A 13901-nucleotide genomic window follows, 5' to 3' on the forward strand; every position below is an offset into this window, starting at 1 on the left:
TGGGTTATTCTTGGAAAACAGCAGGCCTGCTGTGTAGAAGCACGTGAGGCCACACAGATAAACCGCTGTGAAGGGAAGGGGTGGGTGGAACACTTGCAGCCTGCTTGTTCTCATCTTGTACCAACAACCCTGGCTTACGCTTCTCTTAAACATTTTTCTCCAGAGGTCTGAAGGACTTAGAAAGTCACTGGAGACCTTATTGTGGATTTCCGATTCCTAGGAATATGGCTGTGGAATCTTTTGTGAAACAAGAATTTCACAAAATAAAAATACAAGTGTGAATTTTTCTAAGCTAGACCAAGTTGGGGTTTTTTTTCCAGTGGAATTTTTTTCCTTCCCCCTCCCAAACTGTTTTTAAAAAAAACCCCAATCCTCTAGACTGTTTCTAATGAGGAGTTTTGGAGGTATTTTTTTGCTTTTGCAAGCTCTGTTTCGTAAGCCTTTTCTGGGCTGTTTGTGTTGTAAGTAGCAATGTGCCCAATTGTTTCCTACTAAGACAGCTGTGACTAACGTATAAATTGCTTATGTCCATTCCCTAATAAGAGGCTGTCTGAGCTCTCACCAAGATTTGCAATATTCCCACAGGAGGGAAAAAACCCAGCCAGCTCTTCCATGCAAGAGCTGTTTATGGCAGAGGTTTCTGTAGAGGAAAGCACCCTGGCTGCACCCTCCCTCTGCCTGCCAGCTCTACTTGCCAGACTCAGTGATGAAGGATGTGTTAGATAGTGGCTGTGCTCACATTCCTGCTCTGAACTGCAGTTTTCTTTGCTGGGCATGGCAGCATAGCCCTTCCAGTTAGGGGAGAGGCGGGAGTTTCAGCTCCAGGGCAAGCTACTGACAATAGAGGAGACTGTTCTTAAAAAAAAAAAAAGGTGGATATTTCAACAACTTCATTTACTGACAGGGCCGTGGCAGGGCTAGGAAGCTGTGGCTGCTCCAGAGAGCAAGCAAGCCTGGAAATACAGCCCCCAGTGAGGGAACATCTGCCATCAGTGGGTGCTGAAGGGGAGAGGAAAACAGTCAACTACCTGACCAGCTCTTGATTAAGTGGTAAAGACACTGGCTAGAAACCCCAAATCCCGTACATACCACACTGTGCAGTTGAACTAGAGGCACGGTGTTAATCTGTGTGTTTTTGTCTGACCACTCCTCTCAGTTTCAGCCTGGGGAGCATCAGATTACCTTGCAAAGGGCATAACCTAAGCAGGAAGGCAGAGAAGTGCTGCTCTGGTGCAAGCTCTTCAGCCAGTCTCTGGCAGCTTGTCTGACGCAGGTGGCCTGATGCTTTCACTTCAGAGCCCAGGGAACCTGGAGCAAACAGAAAACACATCCCAGCCACTAAAATTGCTGCATAACTGAAACCCATGTTGTTTTCACATTTGCAGATACATTAGAGGGTACATAAACTTTGCAGCCAGGCATGCTAGTGTGGACCGCCTGGCATTTGTCACTGGATTTAGATGACCCAGCTCAAGGGCCAGTGGTTGCAAGTAAGGTTTCTAATTAGAGTTTAGTCACACCTTTTCCTTTAAAAAAAAAAAAAAAATGTTTCTTGGCCCTACTTTGCTAGGGCATTCCCTCATGTCAGAACACAGCTTTGCTGAGTACCAAAGAGGTGTTGGTGTTAGGCCAGGCAAGACAGTGAGCGCAGAATACTCTGCCTGCTGGCTGCGAGGAAACGGGTAAGATATCTTCCGGCAAGGGTTAGTGGTGTTAAATGCAAAGCCCTGTGTTGGCTACAAAGTTGTGTTGATTAATGAAGCTCCTACAGGTCATGTTCTAACAAGAGATCTGGGGAGTTTTAGGGGTTTGTGGTTTTGGGGTTTTTTTTCTTCATGTTAACTTCAAGGCCCTCAGCTGGTTCCCATGACCTCTTTCAGCCCTTTGCTACTGGTGTTAGTATCAGGTACGCTGGGGCCAATGATAGGAAAGAAAAAAAAAGAAGCAGGAATTAGAAGAAGGAGTTTTTTAGTACAAATATTCTGTAGCTAAATTGAAATGAACAGAGACTCCCAACTGTTTTTGTTTCTTTTTAAAATTTCAAATAATTGGAGAGAGGAGTAATTTTGCACTGTATCCTGGAAACTCGCCCCATGGGGGATTTCAAGGCCATTTGTAGGCTTTTCTTCCTGCAAATGGGAGAGGGCAAGTTGAATTACATCCTTCAGCCTGTAACTGCCTTCTCCCAGCAGAGAAGGAGGGGATGGTCACTACTGTGCTTTTGCCTTTTGCCTGCAGGAAATACTCTTTTCCCTCCCTGCCTCCCCTCAGGAGCTCCAGCATCAGCTGCGTGTGGCCATACCAGACTAACTTCCGTACTCCTTCCGGATGCAGGAGATGGTGAAAATGCATCCGATCGCTCTGTCTGGCTTGCAGGATCTGGGCGGCTGCTAGGGAATCGCCTGCCACTTTCCTATAGCCGCGAGGAGAGGGGCCAGCAGTCCCTGCCAGGCGCCTAGCCCAGGCTCTGGGTGCAGAAGCAGCAGGAACCTGCCAGTGAGCAGTGGAAACAGTTACCGGATGGGGGCCAAACAACAGATTTATTTGCAAGAAAGGAGCACGAGGAGCCCAGTAACAGGGCTGAGACTGGTATGCATTTGCACGCACTGCCCCCACACGCGGCGACACAGTGGCTTCCTGCAGACACACGCGGCCATCGCGGTGAAGGAGCCAGCCCCTCGGAGCCCGCGCACCGGATGCAGCCCGCTCACTTGGATGATGTCCCACGCTGCAGCTCAGATCCGCCTTCCAGCCCCCCACCCCTCTTCAAGCCACCTTAGTTCATGCCGGCGAGGGGAAAAATGCTTTACCATCTGTTCAGCTTCAGAGTCTGACTCATTATTTTTATTTCAGCTGTCGCCAAGCAATAGCAAAAATCCCAACACACCAGCATATCCACTGCTGCAAACTGTCTTGTTCTCAGCCACCAGAGAAAAAGTCACTCACCCCCAGTTCTTCGCAGTGTGCGATACTGCAAAAAGACAGCAAGGAGGAAAAGGGTACAGCTTCTGAAAGTGACCTTGGTCATCAACTTACACGGCATCCAAGCAAAAAAAGAGAACTTGTAGCCTCTGGAAATGGAGGAATGGGACTTGCCCCTGAAGGCACCCATGTCTGCAGGTGATGGAGACAGTGGAGGTGGTGTTGCCCTCTTCTGCCCCCCCGAGCCCCTAACCTAGCATTGAACCAGGGTTCAAAACAAAAGAGCACCATTGTTTGCACCAGTCTGCAGTGTACCCTGCTTGTCTCCAGCCTTACAAAAACAGGACGTGCCACCGCTTACTCCACATGCTTTTCTTGCCTGCTTCTTACTGCCCTCAGAGGCTCACTCCTGGTGTGTCCCCAACACCCTAGACAGTGTTACACAGCACTGGTAGCCTTCACCTGTGGTTTAGTCTTGGCTCCCTTTGCCTGTTTACTACCCTCCTCCTATCCATTCCTGCTTGCCTACCAGAAGACTCATGTTTTCCTTTCTTCCTCCTGCCAGCTGGGAACCCATTTGAATGCCTTTGACCATACTACCATATGTGTATACACTAAAAGAACATGATCACCAAATGGGGAAACACCTCTAAAGCTGTTGTTTTAAAACTACTGCACGACTCCAGCCAGACAGAAGACGTTTTGCACTAACCTCATCATCACTGCCAAATGTATTCCAAACACAGCCCTTGTCTCATAAATTACCAGCAGGCGAAAGTATGTATTTAAAAACTCACAATGCAAATGAAGTGGCTGCAGTTTATATTATGGGTGACTCACAGTGAGGCCCCGCTTGAAGGGATCCCGTGAATTCTCCTCGGCCGTGGCCACAGCCTTACCTCTAGCACATCCATCGGCAAAGCAACTGGTGATGCAGCAGGGTTGGGATGCCATGGGAGGGGAAAGTGAAGTGCCACTAAAAATCAGACAAAGTGGGGCTACGTGGTAATTTCTTCTTTTGCTGCCAAACGATGGCATAGTTGAGTTTTCCTTAAACTCAAGGCCTATAGCAAATCCCTCAGAGTGGGGTGATCTGAAGAGGTAAAGGCGCAACCTTTAGAGGCTCAGGGCCTTTGCAGGCATTAATCTAATTTAATGATGAAGCCCCAAGGCCAGGCAAGGCAGTGAGACCGAGTCAGGGAAAGGGTGGAGGCGAGCCCTGCAAACTGCTGGGCCACATGCTAGCACAGCCCACTGGCACAGCGAACCTTGCCTTTTTTCCTTAAGAGTAAACAAGCTAAATATTGAAGCCACTTGGGAAGCGTATTCCCACTGAAAATTTAAACTTTTTGCTGAAAGGGGGGGGGAATCAGGCATCTTTAGCCACCACCAATAAAATATTTTCAGACAGAATTCCACTTCTTGATGCACACACAAAAAAACATTCTTCTGGGACAGAAAATGGAAACTTTTTTTTGATGGATAGCTGTTTTACACCCCAAGTGACTAAGGGTTTTCTTGTTAGAAAATAAATACGTAACAATTGAAAAAAAAAAAGAACAGAACAAAACCCCAGACACTTCCTCTGAAGTTTTCATTGTGGCCAAACCCTGCTTTTCTGAGGAGAAAAAAAGCTCTGCTTGACATGGGTTTTTTCTAGACTGTTTAGGGAGGCGGCGCTGCCGCGCCTGCCTCGCCGGCCCCCTCAGGGCGCGGGCAGCCCGAGGGGTGGCTGTCGTGCCTCAGCCACCGCGGCGGCGGAGCCAGCGCTGCCACTGCCAGCCGCCAGCGCCACAGGCCCACCGGGGCGCACGGGTGAACCCCACGCTCCGCCCTGCACAGGCGGCAGCGCCAGCACCTCCCCGTCTTCTCACAGGCGGCAAAATGGCGGGCGAACGGCCGGCGCGGTGCACCCTGGGAGCTGTAGTCCCTCCGTCGCCGCGGCGGCAGAGGTGAGCGCTCGGCCGCGTTTTGCGGCAGGCCCGTGATATTTTCCCCACGCCCCGGCTCGCAAAATGTCCCCCGCCGGGGGAAAGGCGGGCGACTACAACTCCCAGGACGCAAAGGAGAGAGGCGGTGCGGGGAGGGGCAGAGGCCTCCCACTTCCCGCCCCTTCCGCGCCGCTTGGCCTGCTGGGAGCTGTAGTCTCGCCGCCGCGCGTTGCTGCCCCGCGGCGGCCGGTAGGGACTCAGTGTCCCAGCGCGCCCCGCGCGGGGGCCGTCGGCGGTGGGCGGGGGAGAGGCGGGGAAGGCGGGCGGTCGCTGTGGGGCGGCGTTGGGCCCGTGTTGTGTCGGGGCGCGGGGCCCGTGCCCCCCCCGCCCTTCTCCGCTGGCTCGCGGTGTGTGCCCGGAGGTGGCGGTGGGTGGACTGGCGGCCTCCGTGCGCGGCGCTGAGCGGGAGTGGGAGGCGGCGGGCTCCAGGCGCCCCTCTGTCGTGAGGAGAAAGGCGTGGGGGCTAGAGCGGGGGCGGGCGGTGTTTGTATCCAACAGGATCCCGGCGCGGGGAAGGCAGCTGGGCCCTGGGCGGGCGGGACGGCTGAGGCCGTGGGCTCCACCCGCGGCGTTAGGCAAGGCCCTGGGCTCTGTGGTTTCCCCCTGCCCGCGGCGGGGTGCCGTGCCCACCGGAGGTGTGAGCCAGGGCCCGGGGGCTGCTGCCCGCTCCCTTGGTGCGGCGGCCTGTGCGAGCGCCGTCCCGAAGGACCGTGCTGCTGTTGGCACGGGGTTGCTGGCAGGCTTTGCTGCAGTGGTGTCTCTGCCATGAGAGCACGCTCGTGGCCATGGTTTGGGGTGACTGGGGTCTCTGTTTTCCTCACAGGCTGCACAAAGACGCACAGGGCCCGTGTGAGTAAGACCAGGATGGAAGAGTCCAATGGGGACTTTCCCATCCAGAGAGACACCATCCTATCCAAGTTGTGCTGTGATCACGTCACCATAACAAACCTGTGAGTCGGGTGTGCTGTAAGGGTCAGTATGTTTGGCTACTTATGTTGTTAAGGCTAAAACATTGCCTTAGGAGCAAAATTTTTCCTTTCTGTGTAGCTTCCCTCAGACAAGAGGTACCCTGATTCACAGCCTGTGATGAATACTTCTACTGCCATCTGAAAACGGCTTTTAGTCAGTGGCACGCTTCAATGTCTCTCTTGGGTTGTGGTTGTTACTTTTCGTGTGTTATAAAACTATGCAGAAGAGTGTGTAATTTTCAGATTATTTCACATTTATGGGTTACACCAAGGGCAGTGTTTTCCAAAGCAGTCATCAGATCCTTTTTGTCAAAGACAGCCAGACTTTACATGGTACACAGCAGTCAGTCTGTTGAATTCTTCAGAAGTTTCTCTATGTTTTAATGCCTTGTGAGGATCTGGCCCTAACTGTGAATATGACCTTTCTTTGAAAACAGAACTCTGTGGTATCCATGGTCTTAGTACTTAGCAGCACTTAGTACTTGCAATGCATAACTATTATTTTTATATTTTCTTAGCTGCATTTAATACTGTTCATTTAGTAATGGTTTACTGCACATGCAAATTACAGTTGGGTTTTTTTTTGTTTAAAACCTCTCTTCTCTTCTACAGAGCAAGATTGGCAATGTGAATGTGGAGGCTGAGTAAATATAGTGGTGCCTGCCTTATTAGGCTGTGCGGTGTTCTTTTGCCAAAATCCAGGAATATCGGCAGACTTTTATACCAGCATGAGTTTGTGTCAGATTTAGAACTCAGTTCTGCAGCCTTGGATGATTCAGGGGGAAGGAATTATTTTTAAAACTACATTTCCAGTATCTTGATGGAAATGTTTGTTTTCTAGGGTGGAAGTGCTGAGATCTTTGGTGGCTTTAACTGACCCTCAGGAGGGGAAGCTGACTCAGTCTCAAGAGAAAGTGAGTGACTAACAGACTTTCCATGTCTGTTTACTGCATCGTTTCAGAAGGACCTAAAATTAGGTAGTTGAGCTTATTCTAATAATATATTAGAACTGTCTCTATAATTCACATTTTTGTGAGCTGAACAGAGGTATGTGTTTGCCAACTCTTGTTTCTGATTGCCCGGCAAGTGGTAGTGTGATCATCAACCACCTCAGTTCTGCAGCGTTCCCTTCAAGCAGGTGGCAGAGTGAATCAGGTGTTCCAGCCGCTGCTGGAAGTCGGGCTTCAAATCACACTGTCTTTTTACTGATTGAAGGGCCAGCTCTTGCAGACTCTTGGTTGCACCCTCCCCTTGTTTCCATGCACAAGCATGGCATGTGCGATTAGTTTTCTTAATCCAGTGGGATTGGTTTCTTGAGCTGGCTTGTTTTCTGATTCCAGGAATCTAATAATGACATAAGAGCTTAAACCCAAGGAAGGAGTGGAGCTTGTACTTCATGTCACTTTAAAGCAATCCTGAAACTGTAGCCCTGGTACTTTTGTGGCTTGCTCTGCCACTGACCTCAAACAGGGATACTGTCCTTTATAATAGGCAGAATGTGGTGATTATTGGGGTGGGAGGTAGAATGGCTAATGCAGTAAAGGATCGTAATGGCCAAAAGAAAGGGTGAGAGATTAGGATGTGGTTTTGCGGATTTATACGGTACGATAAATGCAGGGTGTAATTTGGAGAGGTCACTGCTGTCTCTTGGAAGGTGTGTAAGACAGTTATGGGGTATTCAGATTTGCTCAAAAAACTTATGCTCATCTTTTAGTAATTGGACCTGCTGTAACCTTTAATGAAATTTGATGTGCAATGCTATTTTTAATTACTTCATATTCTTGTATTGAGTCTTGTGTAAGTCTTTAATTTTAATGTGCATTCATTCCTTAAGTAATGTTTTTATTTCAAGCAAAATTGCTTAGCAGTCCCTGAAGTATAGCTGCCTGTTATATTGCAGTAATAATTATTTTGCACAGCACAGAATGATAGTCTCATATTTGGTTCTCATTTCACGGTTGAATTTTTATGCTCCTTTGTATTCTAGGCACTGAACTTGGTGGGCATTTGGAAAACTGTATTTGCAGCTGTTCCTGGGCCTACGTCAAAGACCCCAGTGGAGTGACAGCTCGAAGATGGGAGATCAGGATGCAGGTGAACCCTTTCTGGGAATAGTGGCTGGTGGTGCCACAGACTACGAAGGAGCTCTGCCCTCAGACACTGTGTCACTCAGCGATTCTGATTCCGATGATTTGGGGTTAGCGGATGAAGCAGAAGTTGATACAATATCTCCTGAGGAGCCATCTGCAGATGACGGGGATTACAGATCCAGGGAGACCCCCGACTCTTCAAACAGCAGTCACAGATCTCCTGTCCAGCCATTCCATCTGAGGGGCATGAGTTCTACATTCTCTCTCCGTAGCCAGAGCATTTTTGATTGCCTGGAAGAAGCAGCCAAGTCGTCTGTGCCCTCGATGCCTGAAGATAATGTTGTTGATGGGAGGTTTAAGCGTCCATTGCCTCCAACCACAGTTTCAGGTAACATGGTTCCAGAAAGCCTGGGAAAGCAAGCCAAACCAGTGCAGGCTCCCAAAGCCTCTCCTGCAGTGCCTGACTATGTGGCACACCCAGAGCGCTGGACCAAATACAGCCTAGATGGAGTTTCAGAGGCTAGTGACAAGACTAACAGGGCAGTGGCCATGGAATTTCTAGAGGGTTTGAAGAAAAGAGGGGAGGAACAAAGCTCAGCTACCCAAGATAGCTATACCCCATACTTCAACCAGGACCCTTCCAGCTGTGGAGCTGGGAGGATTGTCTTCACCAAACCAGCAAAAAGGAGTGTTGATGGACTGAAAAAGAAAACATCAGCAGGGGAGGATGGTAAGAAACATAGGAAAATGGATCTGAAAGGAAAATCTCTTAAGAAGACTGATGACTTGAGGGAGGAAGATAAGGTAGAGCTGGGGCATTTAGACAGTGGAAGTGGAAAGGCAACAGAGGAGGAGGAGTGCATGATGGCAGGGGACCTGAATACAGAGGGTAAGCTTAGTGCAAGGTTTAGTGGCGCAGGTGAAGAGCTGTCGGTTGAAACAGTTGGATTCCATTGCAGTAAGAAGAAGAATAGGAAAAATTTCCGGCCTAAAGTAGACGATGAAGGGGAGGAGGAAGAGTCCTGAAGGATGGAGCGCGTTGGAGACATCCCAGGACTTGTATAGCCTTTGGGTGTGTTTGGTTTTTTCTCTGACTTTTTTTTTTTCTGGTCTGGAAACCATGTGATAGCTTTATCTAACGGTTTGCATCGTAGCCACCAAGAACATTATATATTGTTAGAAATTAAGCTACTTAAAATACTCTGCAGACTTTTTGTTCATGAAAAGTTGCACCCTAGCAGGAGGCAATAAGATGTGATTTGTTTGCTTGAGCAGCTCCCTGGGTCTTGCTCTAGAGCTGAAGTAGCCAAAGAAGAAGATGTGTTAGCTAAAAGGCTGTAAGGCTTCCTGCTAACCCCCAGTTTAGAGCTGTTCCCAAATCCTGTAGAATCCTGGAACAATGATGCTGAGCTCATTGTATAGAGATTTTTAAACAATGAAAATAAACCCAAGTCTTCCACTAGATGTGATTTCTCCTGGCCCTGTCCCAGGGAGAAAAACTTTTTTTTTTTTTTTTTTAACACTTTTGGGTTTTTTAATACATCCTTCTCTCATTGCCATTGAGAGTGAAAGCACAACGGTGCCCAATCATGAATTTGGAGGGCCCAGGTGGGGGGCCAACTTTTTTTAAAGTTGGCTTAATATTTACCTTAGTTAGTGTTACATGGTACATGATTTTAAAAAACGTAATGTTTCCTGTGGAGAGGTACAACTCTGGATACATCCTGGTGAAGACACACTCAGGGTGGCTTTAGCAAAGTCTCACCACATTGAGTGTAGGTCAGAATTTGCTTTGGTTGTTAAATTGGGAAGCAGCTTTTCCTCTTACTGGTATGATATGATGTGATGATTCTTGGCCTGCACGTTTGTACGTCCTTTCCAAGTGGCACTGCTTCCGCATTGATTCTCTGTGTGGATTTGGTGGGAATGAGGTATTTATACCAGAACTGGATACTTTTTTGTTCTTTGGGATTCAATAAACTTTCAGTTGTAGCTTGATTTCTTAATCTCTTTGAACCATGCTGATTAATGCAGCTATAGGAGGTTTAACAAATACTGTTTATTTGATTTGAGAATTGTCTTGAACATCTAGAATGTTACTCTTACCATCTTGTAACTTCTCCCTCAAGTCTTATATTTTAGATTCTAAAATTCACATATTTAACATTTTCAATCATTTTACAATATATAGAGAATCACCTCATAGGATGAATCGCCTCATACAATGAATCACATTGTAATGAATGTCAAATATAGTAGTTTTTCACACAGAATGTCAATAAATTTTATAAATAAGGTTGAAAGATTAAATTCTTTGAAAGGTTATATGATTTGAAACTCAAATTAGTTCAGGTCAGTTTGGACTGACATTTTTTTGCCAGTATTCTAAATTAACGAGCCCCAATGTTAGTATTTATAACTGTGTAGTGAAAGATTACTTTTTCAGGATTTGTGATCTTTCTTGCTAGACTGTGCTTGCTCAAACTCTGAAGGATATTTGAGGAGGTTACTTCCTCTGGGGGGGTGTCAACATCTTACAAATAATTGACTGGTAGGCCCAAATCATTTGGGTCTTTGTGTTTGAACAGATGGCATCATTTGGCAGCAGAAGCAGAAAACAATGTAAAATGAGTAATATTGCTCCATCTTTTGAAATTCACCTTTTAATATTAAAAGCAGAATCTGTTTTCTCATGAGTATACAGTTTGATGCACATTAATTAATGGGTCATTGCTAAATACATCAGTTGTTCCAGTGCACGTGAGTGGGACGTGACAACAATTCCAAATAGATAGATTTTGGTTTCCAGTGGATAATTAATGTGCTGATCACAATTAAAGCAGTAGCCATTTCAGAATGGAAGCTGCTTGCAAGAGGAGGGCATGCTGGTTGTAAGATACGCATTATTTCCTAACAAAAAGTGTAGCTCAGTACAAACTTAACTGGTTTTACAACTCCTGCTTGCCTAGGGTGAAGAACAGGTAGGACAGTACCAAAATTCCGTCACTGTTAATGGGGTCACTGAGGTCTGGGGCATAGCTGAATAAACTGGACAAATGCCTATTTTATGAAGACATCATAACAAGATTAGTATCTATTAATAAAAGACTCATGCCAGAAAGGTATTTTTATCAGATGAGATTTTTTTTTCCACCTCTGGCAACAGAGAAAGCTTTTGCACAACCTATGTTTATGTTGCATAGAAGCAGTGCTGTGTGCATGAGGAAATGAAGTTCAGCTGAAGCTTATCGGTGTCAGAGAGACAACAACCCAATCCTTCCCCCTTCTGATGCTGTTTATATTATTCCAAAGAAATTTCCCTTTAGAGGACAGTAGTAATATCCATTTTATTGGTGTGTCTTTTCATACAAAATTCTAATAAAGCCAGCTAGCTTTTGTATGCTAAAAATGTACATGCCAGTTTAAATAATGATAAAAATGACAAACAATGTAAATTCCTGGTTTGTAGGGAGATTCTTGCTACACATTCTTGCTTTAAAGTCTCCAAGTGATTTTTTTTTTCTCCTGACCTTTGAGAGAAAAGTAAAATGAAATCAGAAAACTGCTTAAGTGTAGATGCGGTGTTCCATGTGGTATAGTAACAGCAGCAAGCTGACAGCAGCTATGATCTGGCATTGAAACAAAAAAGCAAGCAGCAGAGGCTGGGGGTCTTGACTGCGGGAGGGTCACCTGCTTTGTGTTTGGAAAGTGACTGCAAGCCACCGCATGCTTGAGGACTGCATGATGAGATTCCAGTTTCTGGGATGAGTGAGGAGCCCTCTAAGGAATACCAGCAAAGGAATACCTCACAGAAGCCAGCGTGGGAAGAGAAGATGGTGAGTGCAATCATTTGAGGGTTGTAAGAACTCCAGGAACTGTATGGATTGTAATAGTTCAGTATCCCAGGCCCTTTCCTGTGGAAACTATTTCTTGATTTCCTTTCTAAGCAACTCAGAAATACGAGCTTGCTTTCTTGGCCAAGGACGTGGCTTGTTTTTTAGTGCATAAATGATCACCCTTCCAAAGGCAGACTCCCTTGAACAGAAAAATGTGGAAATGAGCGATGATGATGATGGATTGAGGGTGTGTATTTGGAGAACAGAAGGCAGATCGTATTTAGAAAATAAGGTGGTAGAGTTGTCCTGGAAGAGAAAGTTTTCAGTGCGATTTGTGGAATGGAGTTTCCAAGCAATACAGGAGCAGGAGGGAAGAAAGCCCAAGAAATTGAAGGAGGAAGACCAAGAAATCATCAGTAGTGTCAAACATTGACAGTGCTCGGCATAAAGGCTTTGAGAGCTGGGCCTTAGGCCTTGATGAGATTAGGATTTTAATTCTATAGTAGTTCAGTAGGACAAAAGGTTTAATCTGAAGAAATGAGAATAAAATTTAATTATCAATGTATGTGATGTCAGTCTCAGACTGAACTGCACGCTCTTCTCTTTCACTTCTTCCTGGCGAAGGCACCTCTGTGTTGGCATTCCTCACACCTAATAGGATTGCAAAAGCCATGTGCTTGTTTAAAAGCCTTAGGACAAGGGGCCCATAATAGTAATTGCTTAAGGAACTTTAAAATGTTGAAAATGATCCACAATAAAAAGATACTGTAGATTCTATTACTTTGCATTTGCTCCATAAATGATAGAAACAGGTTTCTTCTTTATTTTTTGGCTATTTAAGTTTCTGACTTTTATGCAGTTACAGTATTACAATGTCTGGGGAACATGCTACAGGATGGGTTTTTTTACTGGAATGTTGATAATGAACCAATTTACATATGTGTTTTACAAGCTTCTAGCAGAATTAAGTCAAGTTTGAGGTTAGTTTGAGTCTGACTGACTTGAGGTCTAGTCATGTCATGACTGCTGAGTTTCCAGCTGCTTCTTTTTCCCATGTAGTATATATATGTTCAGTTTATGGTTTTTGGAGGGCTTTTTGTGTTACAGGTAGTGGTAGGTAGATATTAAAATAGATCATTAAGAAGAATATCTAAAATCTTTATTGTGTTGGATATCCTGTGGTGGCTGAGAAATAGTCTGTTTCTGTCTCTGATGTTTTGAACTCCAAACAGTGGAGCCCTGGAACACAGGACAAGATTCTTAACTGACAGAAATAGTTGCAGCTCTGAAGGCAAACAAGCTGTGCATGATTAAAACAAAGTAGGGTGCTTGCTCAATTTGTATTTTTAATCATTATTGTTATCCATATTAAATGTTTCGGTAATACTTTGGTAGTACTATCTCATTGACTCAAGAAACCCCCAAGACAATCCTCTCAAGAAACCCTGTGGCAAATAGATACTTATTTACATGCTTAAAGTTGGGTGAGATTATTCTAACTCGCACTAAGCGACAGTCATTTCACCAAAGTTTTCAAATATATTTTGCAAAAGGTAATTTTTTCATTCTGAAGTAGGAATATTCTGTTACTTGTTTATATTACCATTAATGTCTAGGTACCTCCTTATGAGGTTCTTTTCCAATCTTTTTTTTTTTCTTGCATTTTTTTAACTAAATTGTTCAGCTGTATTAATTAGCTTTTCCATGATTGTTTTCAATACTTACATGTATAGTTTGGAGCTGGTTGGTTGCACAAGAGGTTGGTTTTGGTTAAAACCTCTGCCATTGAGGAGATAACAGCTGTACAGTAGCAAATCTACAAAATAGGTAGTGATTTCTGTGTCAGCTAATTTTTGTAGTACTTTATCGATTCTTAAATTTACAAGAACAATAATCTAGGCAGCAGACTGAAGCAGCATCAGAGATACCACATTTTATTTTAAAGAAATGGTTGAACTGTCTTGGGCGAAGACTTCTATTAAATGCCTTCCCTTTTTTGTGAGTATATTGCATTATCTCAAGTTGGCACAAACTTACTAGAGCATTTCTTGTGTGTTCCTGTTGGACCTGTATTTCGTGTCAACATTGTTCATT

General features: G+C 45.4%; 2 protein-coding genes across 5 annotated transcripts in view; one reads left to right on the forward strand and one right to left on the reverse strand.

Annotated features, from left to right (window-relative positions):
• The first annotated feature begins 5198 nt into the window (after positions 1–5198).
• On the forward strand, positions 5199–10281 carry TSSC4 (tumor suppressing subtransferable candidate 4). 4 transcript variants are annotated; one of them, XM_052810585.1, is made up of 4 exons: positions 5199–5280; positions 5737–5863; positions 6723–6795; positions 7869–10281. In XM_052810585.1, exon 4 carries the CDS (start codon positions 7957–7959, stop codon positions 8995–8997), a length of 1041 nt encoding a protein of 346 aa, XP_052666545.1. In that variant the 5' UTR covers positions 5199–5280; positions 5737–5863; positions 6723–6795; positions 7869–7956; the 3' UTR covers positions 8998–10281. The 4 variants fall into 4 exon arrangements, with proteins under 4 accessions (XP_052666545.1, XP_052666546.1, XP_052666548.1 ...); XM_052810586.1 differs by lacking the exon at positions 5199–5280 and having other exon boundaries at positions 5737–5885; XM_052810588.1 differs by lacking the exons at positions 5199–5280; positions 6723–6795 and having other exon boundaries at positions 5737–5885.
• Positions 10282–12015: 1734 nt separating this feature from the next.
• The window catches only part of TRPM5 (transient receptor potential cation channel subfamily M member 5), a 39248-nt gene continuing 37362 nt past the window's right edge, over positions 12016–13901 (reverse strand). The window contains exons 23-24 of the mRNA XM_052810589.1: positions 13533–13623; positions 12016–12458 (exon numbers count right to left, since the gene is read on the reverse strand). Of these exons, the coding sequence (XP_052666549.1) occupies positions 12358–12458; positions 13533–13623 (192 nt within the window). The 3' untranslated portion in view covers positions 12016–12357. The remainder of the gene's footprint in view (positions 12459–13532; positions 13624–13901) is intronic.

Source organism: Harpia harpyja, chromosome 16, assembly GCF_026419915.1.
Source record: "Harpia harpyja isolate bHarHar1 chromosome 16, bHarHar1 primary haplotype, whole genome shotgun sequence".
NCBI lineage: Eukaryota > Metazoa > Chordata > Aves > Accipitriformes > Accipitridae > Harpia > Harpia harpyja.

Bases quoted from the DNA above. Each gene is read 5' to 3' on its own strand.
- TSSC4 (XM_052810585.1), top strand. From the start codon at position 7,957: ATGGGAGATCAGGATGCAGGTGAACCCTTTCTGGGAATAGTGGCTGGT.